The sequence below is a fragment of the Tursiops truncatus genome, chromosome 12 (genome assembly GCF_011762595.2).
Source record: "Tursiops truncatus isolate mTurTru1 chromosome 12, mTurTru1.mat.Y, whole genome shotgun sequence".
Classification (NCBI taxonomy): Eukaryota; Metazoa; Chordata; class Mammalia; order Artiodactyla; family Delphinidae; genus Tursiops; species Tursiops truncatus.
The window spans coordinates 40,771,521-40,784,854 of record NC_047045.1 but is presented as its reverse complement, the minus strand read 5'-3'; the positions used below and the strand labels follow the sequence as shown (position 1 = coordinate 40,784,854).

The following is a 13,334-nucleotide window of genomic DNA, read 5'->3' as shown; positions in this document are numbered from 1 at the left end:
AAGATAATCTTAACTGAGGCAGGGCTAATGAAGGGGTTATGGACCACGCTGAGAATTTGTGAAAATAATAACAGCTGCCACAAACAGAGCACATACTCTCTGTTAGGTGCTGTGCATTTCTGTGAGTTATGTGCATTTCTCCTTTAACCTCAAGAGAGCCCTGTGGTAGGAGAGGCTAAACAACCTGCCCTAGACCCATGTGATAAGGCAATTGGCCCCAGAGCCAAGGTCCCAGGGACTAGAATTTTCTTAGAAAAGTGCTCATGGAAATAAACACACATTTTTCTGTACACAGTCAAGGAGTACAAGCCTTATCAACACCTTGGTGATATGTTTAGGAAACCCTGACCTAACTGTATCCTAGTAAAGAAAACATCTGGTGTTGGAAACCCACCATATACCTTCCAAGCCAAAGATGACCAGTGTGTAGATACTTTCTTTCTCTCTCCCTTTTTTTTTTTTTCTTTTTTGGCTGCATCGGGTCTTAGTTGCAGCACTCGGGGTCTTCCTTGAGGCGTGTGGGATCTTTCGTTGTGGCGCGGGCTCTTTGTTGTGGCGTGCTGGCTTCTCTCTAGTTGTGGCATGCAGGCTCCAGGGCGTGTGTGCTCTGTAGTTGTGGTGTGCAGGGTCCAGAGTGCATGGGCTCTGTAGTTTGTGGCACATGGACTCTCTTGTTGAGGCGCACAAGCTCAGTAGTTGTGGCATGTGGGCTTAGTTGCCCCACGGCGTGTGGGATCTTAGTTCCCCAACCAGGGATTGAACCCATGTCCCCTGCATTGGAAGATGGATTCTTTACCACTGGACCACCAGGGAAGTCCCTACCAGTGCGTAGATACTTTCTGCATCTGCTTATGAGAAGGGGGAGAACCCAGCCTGTGCTGAGGCTGAGTTCTTTGCAAACACACCATGAAAAGCTCACCCAGTGTCATCGGCCAAGTCCGATGTGTGGCCCAGTGGTTCTCAAAGTGTCATCCTTGGACCAGTAACAACATCATCAGCTGGGCTCCTGGTAAAAATGTAAATACTCAGGCCCCACTCCAGATCCACTGAATCAGAACCTGTGTGTTCACAAGCCCTCCAGCTGATTCTGATGCATGTGATACTCTGAGCAGCACTGTCCAATAGAACTTTTTGTGCTGATGGAAATTAAAGCAGTTGCCTGGTGCTGTCCTTGGTGCTGCCTGACTCTGCCCTGGGCCAGGTCCCTTGCTGCCACCTCAATCCTGCCTAAATTTGCACTGCTTGGTTCCTTGCTGTTGCATGTCACCAGTAGCCCTGCTGACTTCTTGACTTGTCACCAGCTCACCCATTTCCTGTCTCTGACCTAGGTTTCTGGGGTTACATGTTATATGACCTCACCCAGCCCAGAATGTTCTTGCCCGGCAGCTTCAGGTTAACTCCTTTGGAATAGGCTAGAGATTTGGCAGAAAAAAAAAGTGTTTGTAAATGTTTCCCTTAATTCCTTTAAAATTCATTTACAGAGTGTTGCTCCTTGCAGAGGTCACTTCTGTGAGCCGATTACTACATACAAATCATTTTCTTTTATTATTAGTTCAGAATTGCTCCTACATTAGCTTAGAGTGACCCTTCATATTTCCCATACTATGCAGGGCAAGTCTTATCTCCCCCTTTCTGTAGTGGTAGCAAAAATCCTGTAATGTTACATTTCTGCCAGCCAACACTGATAATTGGGCCTGATTTAGTGTGTTTAAAGTTTAAGGCTTTTAAGGAGACTTTTAATCCTCTTCTTCATTTAAGATAAATTTCTTGTATTTTTCTACAAAAACAAGATCCTCTTTCTAATGTGTTCAGCTTTTAATTTTGTAGGTGCAGATATATCTTGCTTTAAGCAGACAGTATATAAAAGCCTGGATTTACCTTGCTTCAATCATTAAATAACAACTTTTCATAATTAAACTAAAAGCCAGGAAGAAGTTGTATTGATAAAATAATTTTAAAATTATGATTGAATATTGACCTAAACCACGGTGAATATGGAGAATGAATGCAGCATGTATTGTTGGGGTGCTAAGTAATTGCTGAGAAATTAATTTAAAAATATTTATAAATAACTCAATGAGTGGTCAAATAATAATTTAAAAAATAGAGCCTAATTACAAAAATCAATTTCCACACTTTTTCAGGAATCTATCTTTTACAAAATGTGAGATATATCTGTAAATGCCATATACGTAGTATCTGATTCTTGCCTCAGAACCAGACTGCCCATAGTGAGGCAAGCAGCTGTGTTTGCAGGTCAATTCTGGTATGAATGGGAAATCCCTTGTTCTGTGTTAGTCGATTGATAAGCTGTATGGTTAATATTGACATTTTATTGGCGTTATGTAGTTTTGGCTCTTAGCCAGGGATTTTGACTAATATAATGATTAATTAGCTTTATGAGGGATGGTGATGCCAGTTTGAAGCTTTAATACACATTTTCTGGGTGGAAAAAGAATCTATCTTCTTTTAAAGATTTAATATAGAACAATAGATAAAGCATTTTTTTATTAAAATGTTTAAAATAAAAAGTTATATAAAAACAGTTTAACATGTACTTAGTTAAAATTGATTTGTCTTGTTTTCTCTTTCTTTAAATGGTTTTTGTCTTATCTAGAGAATCACTGGGACATAAAAGTATACGTCTGTTTAGGAATGCTCCAGAGTGTCATGTGGCTTCAGGGTAAGAAAACAAGCGAGTGTAGACTGGGCTGATAACAGTGGAGGAGCCTTTTGTGGTCTGCCTGCCCGTGCTTCCCACCTTAGGGCAACCTGGTTTGTCCTCAGTTTCTCAAGAGAAGGGATAGGAAGGGGTTGCTGGTTAGTAAAATTATTAAAGGTGTAAACTGTGCCTATGCTTTGAACCTGCTACTCTGCTTCTGGGAGTGTTCTTCTTCTAAGGAAGGAATCAAACACACTTAAATATTTAGCTGCAAGTTGGTTGAACATGTCAGTTTGTAACATCATCCAGTTGGAAAGAACCTAAATGACCATCAGAAGGGGAATTTGGTTAAGTAAATTAAACTAATATAAAAATTGTTAAAAAAAATTATAGCTGGGGCTTCCCTGGTGGCGCAGTGGTTGAGAGTCTGCCTGCCGATGCAGGGGACACAGGTTCGTGCCCCGGTCCGGGAAGATCCCACATGCCGCAGAGCAGCTGGGCCCGTGAGCCATGGCTGCTGAGCCTGCGCGTCCGGAGCCTGTGCTCCGCAATGGGAGAGGCCACAACAGTGAGAGGCCACGTACCGCAAAAAAAAAAAAAAAAAAAATTATAGCTGGAGGCTTCCAAATTCTTTTTTTCTTAGGCAGGAAAGCTCTTTCTTAAGCAAAAATTTACAAGGGATTCCAAGCATGTAAAAGAGGGAAAAGGGGAGCTGCTCCTGTTGAATCGAGGCAGAAGGTCTGGGGCCTCCTCCACATCTCCCTCACTCCTGCAGGGGCCTTACTCACCTCCATCACATTCTTATGAAAGCTCCCAAGGATGCTATTTGAGAGAACGTTTTAGATGAAAATTTATTGGCCTGGAAAAATATTCATGGCCTGTTACATTAAAAAGCAAATTTTAAAACAGTATAATTCTAATTTTATAAACAACATGTGTATTTGAATTATGCCCATGTAAGCTGTAATCTGTGGGGTGTGTATGTGTGTGTGTTTAAGACAAAGAAAAATGTTTAACAAGAAGTATACCAGGTGTTCAAATGAATTGTTTTTAAACTCTAGATGATGTGTATTTTAATTCTTTTTCTTTTTGCTTATCTGTAGCTTTAATTTTTAAATAATGACTATGTACTGGTTTTTTTTTTTTTTTTTTTTTTTTTTTTTTTGTACTGGTTTTTTAATAAGAAAATATCTTTGGTTAAATATACATTAATTTCTAGAAGTCATAGCTTTGGAAAATATAGTATTTGACACTATACAAGTAACTTGTAATGTTTCAAAAGAAGACTTGCATAAACAGCACTTGGTCTCTGTTCTAGTTATTTCCTGTCACATAATGAGTCACCCTCAAAACTTAAAGTTTCTTAAAACACCAGCAATTGATCATTTTATTATCTCTCCCAGTTTCTGGGGGTCAGTGTTTGGGAAGGGCTTTTCTGGGCAGTTCTGGCTCAGGATCTCTTATTGGGTTGCAGTCAGATGCTGGCTGGAGCAACTGGGGTCAGTCAGGCATCACTCTCTTCATATTGATTGAGTCTCTTCGTATGGTCTCTCTGCAAGGGCTAGTTTGGACTCATAGCATGGTGGCCTCAGGGCACTTGGGCACCTTGCATGTTGGCTAAAGTTTTCAAGAGAAAGAGTACCAGTGAACAAAGGAGAAGCTGCATCACCTTTATGGCCTGTGCTTGAATGTCACCTAGAGTCACTTCTACCAGACTTTAGTAGTCCCTAGTCACAAGCCCATCAAGATTCAGGGGGAGGATAACAGGACAGGATACAGAATTTGTGGGGCTGAGTACAAAGTGAAAGTGTAGGGTCTTTTGTTCAAAACGTATTAAGAAATTCAACTCAATGACAACAGAGCATTAAACCAAGTGTTGAGCCCTTTTAAGTGCAGGGCCTGGTGTGACTGTGTACGTTGCATCCCAAGAAGCTATCCCTGGGGAGGGGACATCAACTTCATCTCTTGATGGGAGGAAGATCAAGGCCATATTGTAGAAAAGCATGTGAGATGGGCATTAATGGTGAGACCACCTTTGGAAAATAAAATCTGCCACAGTGTCTATGACTTACCTTCAATTAATTAGATGGCTCACATTTTTACTACCCAGAACTGGAGTAGCCATTAGCTATGCAGGAAGAACTGCTGGCCCTCTCCAGCAACCGGGCTGCCATAGCAGTAACAGGGATGTATTTTAAAACTCCTCGTGCAGAGATACTGGTTGCCTCTAAATAAAGTACAGCAAAAATACCTGTTTTATATCTGTTATGGACTGAATTGTGTCCCCCCCCAAATTCACAAATTGAAGCACTTATCCTCAATATGATTGTGTTTGGTCATAGAGCCTTTAAGGAGGTAATTAAGGTTAAAATGAAGTTGTAAGAGTGGTGCCTGATCCAATAGGACTGGTGTCCTTATAAGAAGAGGAAGGGATACCAGGAGTGCTCATACAGCGGAAAGGCCATGTGAGCACAGTGAGGAAGCAGCCTTCAGCAAGCCACGAAGAGGGACCTTAGGAGAAACCAAACCTATTGACACTTTGATCTAGGACTTCCAGCCTCCAGAACTGTGAGAAAACAAATTTCTGTTGTTAAGTCACTCAGTCTGTGGTATTTTGTTATAGGAGCCCTAGTAGACTAATATATCTAGGTCTTATACATGTTTACTTGTTCTTTTCAGAATTTTCTTTATTAGTCATCTTTAATCCATTGGATATCCCAGGTTCTCTGTCAACTTCCAAGGAAAGCCAGTTCTAACAGAAAATACCATGTTTTAATTAATGTCCCTTCTTTTTTTTTTTGGCTGCACCGCGAGGCTTGTGAGATCTTAGTTCCCCAACCAGGGATTGAACCCGGGCCCTCGGCAGTGAAAGCATGGAGTCTTAACCACTGGACTGCCAGGGAATACCCTAATGTCCCTTCTTTAATAATATTCTGATGAATAAAGGCTTTATTATTCATTTTTCCTGGAGTGTTGCTTGTGTTCATTTAAGGCTCATGTCTATGGTAATACATTCATGGATTTGTATATAAAATAATATTGTTTTCAATCATTGGGGTCAATTATCTGCAGACATGGCTGTGAACAATGACTATCTCCTCGTTTCTGTGTATGCCACTCCTCCCCTCAAGAGTGGCATCTATTTCATCTCCCCTTGAATCTGGGCTAGCCTCGTGGTTTGCTTTGGCCAATAGAATGCAGCAGAAATGATGCTGGTGTTGCAGCTTCCACTTTTGCCTTCTTGAAAGTTAGCAGGCATGTAACAAAATCTTCCTATCCTGCTGGAGAACCCCCTCAAAGGGGAGAAGGCTCAGGTGGGGAGCTGTAGGCATGAGGACACTGACTGCCTGAAGGAGTTCCAGAGGAGGGAGAGGGATGGGCTAGGGAACAGGAGGGTGCCAAACAGGAGCCACACCTGCTGGGCCTGGTTGTGTGGCCAAGAAAGACCCAGGGAATGAAGAAAGGGGTTTCATGATGATGGTTTTAATTGGCTTTGGAGGCTTGTTGATCTGCCTTGGGTTTGACATTTAGCAAGATTGGAGCTGTCAGTGTTGGCTGATGTAAGGGACCATCAGGACAACATCCATAATTCCCTCAGGTAGTTGCTTGCCCTTGGATCTCTGGTACAGGACACTTGCCCTGGGCACTGGCCCCAGAAAACTGGCTCCTGACACATACTTGCCAAAGCTCTATAGCAGTAGTTACTTCAAACACTGTTGTGTCCTCCCAAAATACGTATGTTGAAGTCACAACCCCTGGTTCCTCAGAATGTGATCATAACTGGAAATAGAGTCAGAGTCAAGCCAGACGTAATTAGTTTAAATGAGGTCATAATGATGGGGGTGGGTCCCTAATCCAATATGATTGGTGTCCTTATAAAGAGGGGAAATTTGGACACATACACAGGAATAACATTGTATAAAGATGAAGACATAGATGAGAGAGATGAAGAAACCAAGGAATGCTAAGGATTGCCAGCAGACCACTAGGAGCTAGGAGAGAGGCATGAAACAGAGTATCCTTCATAGCTCTCAGAGGAACCAACAATGTTGGACACCTTGATTTTAGACATCTAGCCTCCAGAAATGAGACAACACATTTCTGTTTCTGAAGCCACACAATCTGTGGTACTTTGTTACAGCAGTCCTAGCAAATTAATACCCATGCCAGTGCACCTTACCCTCCTTTCCTCTCATCTCTGCATTTCTGGGTGGATGAACACAGAATAAACTGTGCCCATGAAGAGGAAGCTGCCAGGTGGCCTCACATCTTAATCCAGTTAAAATTAAAATTCTCATTTCCTCAAAAAGTTCTATAAAAGGTGATTTATTATATATTTCAGGCACAAGGAAAAGGAGATAACTTTGATGGGAGGACTACTTTAATGCCTCTGATTTTATACCAAATAGGTTGCTTCATCTACTTTCTTTGAGAATATGTCCTCAGTTATTCCAGAGTTTACAGAGAGCTAACATTTAGTTGTTTTTCTCAAGAAACCTGATTTAACCTAACTGTATTAGGATTGACACTTGATTATTCCGATATAGTAATTTGCATGATTTTTAGTGCCATAATTGTTGAAAGCTGATATTAGAATCTTAAGAGTGGCATACCTTATTCAGAGATGTTTAGCACCTTATAATAACAATAATATTGGGTGCATTACGCAGTAATAATAGAAATTACACTTGCAAAATAGCTGTGGTAATAGAACATTCTGAAATGCAAGAAATAGAAAAAGCACACTGGAAGAGAAAACCGTGTTTTATTCACCGCATTTGGCTGTCTGTGCGCTAAGGCTGGAAGATAGGAAAGAGCTATGTCTTCCTCAGTGCTGTACTACCCCTGGGCTGCATGATTTAGATCAACCTTTATAATTCTGATTGAAGTGGAGAATTTTCAGTCACTGGATTCAAAAGGGGGTGGGGGAGTGTGGTCATGTTTGAAATACTTTTTGCTCTTTAGTTGGAATAGCATTTTGTAAATGAAAATTGCATTTCTAAAGAAAGCATGTATTTGCTATGAATTAGCCTAATAATTTGTTTTTTTCCAGTTGCGCATAGCTTCTTTTATATAAATTTATTTATTTATTTTTGGCTGTGTTGGGTCTTCGTTGCTGTGCGCGGGCTTTCTCCAGTTGCGGCGAGCGGGGGCTATTCTTTGTTGCAGTGTGTGGGCTTTTCACTGGGCTGGCTTCTCTTGTTGGGGAGCACGGGCTGTAGGCGCGTGGGCTTCATTAGTTGTGGCATGCGGGCTCAGTAGTTGTGTCTTGCGGGCTCTAGTCCAGTTGCTCATAACTTCTGATTGATGGCTTGTTTTAAAAATATGATTGAAAAAATATGTTAAGTATATTCTTCTACACTTCACCAATATAATTTTTAGGCCAATTTTAGGCTGATTAAGTTTACTCTGCCCCTCTAATACTTTGATTTATTGATCACATTCAGTATATCCAAACTCACAGAAAGCCATAGTAAAAAATAAACCTGTAAGAAACCTAAGATATTCTTGACTATGTGAACTGACACAACAAATGTTGATTTTGAATATTTTCTGTATAAGTTAAAAAATTCTGTGAAGTTTTGATTTAGTATTTCTTTTGGCAGCCTAATTACCCTAATTCAGGAATATTCTGCTTAAAACTTTGAAGATTAAACAAAGCCAAGGATGCTCCAGGGCAGCAGAGATAAGAAAAGAGTGAATTAACTCTATTGTGTCCAGTTCACAAGAATTATTTCAGCCTTGTATATGTTCACATGAAACCTGCCTTTGCTCGCTTCCTTTTAGAAAAGAAAGTTGCTTTTGTTTCTTTAAACTTTTCCCTTTGATTTTGGAAGCATTGAACAACAACAACAACAACAAATCTGGTTTATGGATATCTAGCCTTTTCTAAGGCCTCCTGATATTCTTGGGGTTGTTACTATCACTCTTTCTCTGGTGGACCAGGAGGTACTATCCAAGGCAAGTGAGTGAAAGTCTCTCCTGCAGGGTCTCAGTATGCTGGGCAAAGGCCATTTTCTTGGATCAATTATATCTGAATTCTATGCATCTCCTCCAGTCAACTCTGAAATGACACAAGGAATTTTACCATTCACTGAGAGCCTCACATCTCAGCTGCAAATGAGAAGCTTGTCAAATAGACATGCACTGAGAGAAAGGAGAGGCTGGGGCAGGATTGGCCTTGGTTCTTATTCATCCTTCTGAAAAGTCAAAGATACTTCACTTTCATGGGTAGGATTTTGGTGACTTCAGTTAGCAGCTTCCTGAAGAGCTGTTTAGGGTTTTGCTGTCACCTCTTGGAACTATAGGCTTTGCTCTATTGCAGTGATTCCCTGCATGTTGATTATTCCCGTTTGTGTCTGAATGTGCCAGCCTTCCTCTGTGTGGTCAAATTATCCCCTTTAACTTCTCCCTCCATTTCTTGGCAGCAGAAAAGTCATTTTTACCAAATCCTTGCGTACCGATAGGGCTGTTTTGCTGAGATAATGTATGTGGAAAGTGATTCTTTAAGCTGGAAGGTGCTCTGCTTTCCAGTGTAAAATGGCGATGCTGATAACAATACTTGTACTCACTGACCCTTACTCCCGCTCCAATAGCACCTTATTTTCCAAACCAAAGCCTTTTAGGAACTCTGAGTTACCATTTTTCCTCTTGTGGTTTATGGGAATTCAACGTCATGTCGTGGTTAAGAACATGGGCCATGTAGACAGACTCAGTTCAGAGTTCACCACTGTCTCTCAAGCTATGTGACTGAGGATGGATTAATCTCTGAGTCTGGTTTTCTCAGCTTTAAATAGGGATACACCGCTGTAGAATTGTTGAGAGGAGTAAATGAATATTGCGAGGTGAAGCACTTAGCATAGTGCCAGGAGCAAAGTAATTAGCTTTCATTGCTTTCTGGAAGTATTTGGTATTCTGCTATTCTAACGGATTTTGTGCAAAGTCAGCAGAAAGGAGCTGCTTCTCGTAGCTTGATTAATTGCAAAATCTCTCCCATCCTACTCTTCTTCCTATGTTCCATTTCACCTGGAATGTGAACGTGTATTCATTAAATGAACAGAGAATGGTTTTATTAGAAATTTTTTTAGAACACTGTACTGGTATATACTTTTTAAAGCAATCATGGAATAATGTTAATAATTTTCTTTTTCAAGTCCAGAATTCAGATACCTGAGAACTCTTTCCCTGGCTTCCAATCCTGATGAAGTTGGTGGGGGGGTAAGGTTTTTTGAGATGGTTCCTGTAGGCAGTGGCCCTTTGTCAGTCCCTCCCTGCAGGCTACCATTCTGCCAGGACATGGCTGGGTTCCTCTGAGCAGCATATAGGTTGCTGGGGAGAGGCTGTGGACATGGTGCTTCGTGATATACATGCTCCAGCATCTCCTTCTTGGACATCCATTCCCACTGGGCAGAGAGTAAGAAGGTCCATCATGATTTCTGACTGGTATTTCATTATTTGTATATTAACATTTGGTGTGGTGTGAGGTTAGGAATTCATGTCATAAGTGACCATTTGAAAAAGACTTCTAACTCTAAAATTTGAAAAATTCTGCTTTCTTGGAAGGTAGCTACACAGTGATGCTTCTGATATCAGTGGTATTTTTAACAATGTTTATTGACTCTGCTAATCTCATTTCATCATTTTGTTACAGATTGATGTTCTCAAAGCAGATCTGGAAAGCGCAGAATGGAAAGTTTTGGAAAATCTTATTCTGGAAGATGTCCTTGAACAAATTGGACAGCTCATCTTTGAGATCCATCTCCACTGGCCCGGGTTTGAGGTCAGTGGCAGTGACAGCAGTGTTGTGCGGTTCTGGTACAGCCTCCTCAAAGAGTTAGAACTACAGGATTTCAGGCTTTTTCACAGTTACAAAGATTTATCTAAACCTCAGCTATTCCTGAAGAAAGATATTTTCAATGCGAGTAGCTGTTATACTCTGAGTTGGGTGAATACAAGATGGAAATAGGATGCAGGAGCTCATCAACAACTCAAGGAAATATTTGCAGCATGGATCATGTCCATGATTCTAGTTATTCTGGTTTACTTGTCCAGTCTCCCACTAGCCTGTGACCTGCTTGAGGCAGGGATTGTGTTATTGCCTTTGTAGTACACGTAGCCTGGCATCTCGCACATGGTAGGGGAACAGTTAACACTTGCTGAGGGGATGGACACAGGAGTGCCACAGTAGTCAATCTCCATCTGCCCAAACCCAGGCTCTTTGCCTGTCTGCCTCTGACAGAGTGGGGATGCTTGTCCTCTTTCATTTCAGCTTGGAAGATAATCCCACACTTATCTCAGTTTTCCCTAAAATTAATTATGTATCTGTAATCCATGAATTTACCACCATGAAAAAGAAATTATTTCACATTTCTGTTTTTACTGGGTTGATGAGCTCCTTAAACGTGTAGCCTGCTGTTTAAAATAGGGCCTTTCATCTGATGTTAACTCACCTTTTCCTAGGATTTTCTTGTCCACTGTGTCAATAACATTCTTTACAGCCTTGTAGATTTCAATTATTCTTCCTCAGTTTTTGTTGAGGCCATGCTGTGACTTTATAAGAACCACTGATTCTGGTTTCTGGGAACTCAGACACACCAAATTCTGTAACTGAGTTTAAAAGACTAGAGTATCAAGTTATTCAACTCAGGATTCTTTTCATGCTCAGCCTTAAATCCCCTCTGTTCCTATGAAACTAAACACAAAGCAGAACTTGGGTGTCTTCAAACCTGATTTCTCAACCTCTGACTTGCCTATGGTGTCAAATCTTTTTTTTTTTTTTTATTATCTCCAAGATTAAGTTTTTCCTTGCTGCCAGTTGGCATTCATTGTAAGCCTGTGGCCTGAGGGCCAGAGTCTCTCTCTTTCCCGGGACAGGTACAGTGTGTTTTGGTAATACCAATCCTTTTTTGTATATATTTTTTAATTAAGCAGATAATGCATGTTCTCAGTAGTTCAAACAATCTCTATCATTTCTATTTAGAGGATTAGACATTTCCCCCTACAAATGATTTTCAAAAATCCTATTTCAAATAAATTAATTAAATAGTATAAAAATAAATCAAATTATTATCTTATTATAAATTAAGTACATCTTCTGGTATTTTTTATATCCCAAGAGAGCAGGAATACATACACTGTTCATTTAAGGAATTTTGGGAGAGCATAAAATACTGATTACTACTAGACCTCGATTCCTTCTCCCCATCGTTTTACCTCCTTCCACCCTAGACATGCCCTGGGTTGCCTTTTTGCTTTTTGCAGTGGTTTGAAAATACCATTCCTCAGGTGAGAAACCAAAATACAATAGAGTTATATCATCTTACTAACTTGGGTTCAAAAGGGAATAAGACTTTCTGAATTAGTAGTGATGATTTTTTAAAATATAAATGAGGTTTTTTATATTAAAACTTATAGTACACTAATAAAAGTCATTGAAGTGAGAGGACCAGCTTGAATAACTTTGATTTGAAATAACAGTTTAGTTGCTTTCAATGTCCCTAGGTATTTCAAAAGTACAAAAAGTTTATCAAACTCAAAAGTGGTTTTTACTGTTAGTTTGCATGGTGTAGCCTCCAAAACAAAGTTAACTTCAGTCCTGTTTGGATTATATCAGATTGTCTTTCATTTTTTAATAAAAATTTTATACACTAAAGTAAACACAGATCTTTTTATACATTAAAATTTTTAACCCTTCTTATATACCAAGGTATGAAGTATACTAATCCTAAGTATCTAGTGTGACTAGGTTTTAGATGTATTCACACTCATACCAAGATTTTTAACTCATGGGATTGAAGATTAATGGCATTACTGAAAGCCCCCTTTGTACAGGACAGGTTACCATTGATTCTGGATTGGTGGTGCAGAACATTGACTTCATCACACTATATATATCTGAGCAAGAATGGAAGTACTGTTAAGAAAAAAATAAAGACAAACTCAAAATAAATCCCAAACACACCCACCCACACCCACCTACTAGGCAGCCTGTTCAATTGTTATTTGTACTTATTTTATGATATTTTTTCTAAGACTGTCCTTCATTCCCTTCATGGAGAGTTTGAAATTTGTGATGAATATTCTGACTGTTGCTATGGTTTCCCTGCCTCTAGAATTATTATGTTTATTGTGTGGGCCAGGGTTTTTTAACCTCAGCATTATTTCCATTTGGGGCTGGATAATTCTTTGTTGGGGGAGGGAGGGCCATTCTGTGCATTGTAGGATGTTTAGCAGCATCCCTGGCCCTCCCCCTAGGTGCCAGGAGCACCACAAAAACAACACAAACAAAATACAAAAAACAAACATACAAAATCAACAGCTGCTATTCATTGAGAGCTTACTATGTGCCCAGTACTGTGCATAGATTATTCCTAATTCTCCAAACAGTCCTATAAGGAAGTGTAATTTTCCCAATTATACAGGTAAGGAAACTCTGAGAGGTTAAATACCTTATTCAGATTATTCAAATGGTGAAGTAGGAATCCATATCTCAGACTGCCAGATCCCAAAGCCCATGCAGGGCCCCTCCTCCGTCTGCTTCAATAGCCTTTGACAAACGTAAGGACATATTTTTGCCTCCCGATTAGTAAATGGGAAGAAAAGCCTACAAATTTACTAATACCAGACCTGCAAATCTGTTAGAGTTGGGATCATTTTTATAGCATGCAGGTTT

At 40.1% G+C, this 13,334-nt stretch overlaps 1 protein-coding gene and 1 pseudogene across 4 annotated transcripts in view; one reads left to right on the top strand and one right to left on the bottom strand.

Moving 5' to 3' along the window:
* LOC101318212 (small ribosomal subunit protein eS8 pseudogene) overlaps positions 1–9,340 on the bottom strand; it is a 51,156-nt pseudogene extending 41,816 nt beyond the window's left edge.
* Positions 1–13,334, top strand: part of METTL24 (methyltransferase like 24) — a 196,866-nt gene that overhangs the window by 106,058 nt on the left and 77,474 nt on the right. For 2 of the 4 annotated variants that reach the window (XM_073789502.1, XM_073789501.1), the window contains exon 5: positions 10,314–10,442. In XM_073789502.1, coding sequence (XP_073645603.1) covers positions 10,314–10,442 — 129 coding nt within the window. Of the gene's footprint in view, positions 1–10,313; positions 11,748–13,334 lie in introns of those variants that run through there. The other 2 variants (XM_033867629.2, XM_073789500.1) reach the window with 1 other exon arrangement.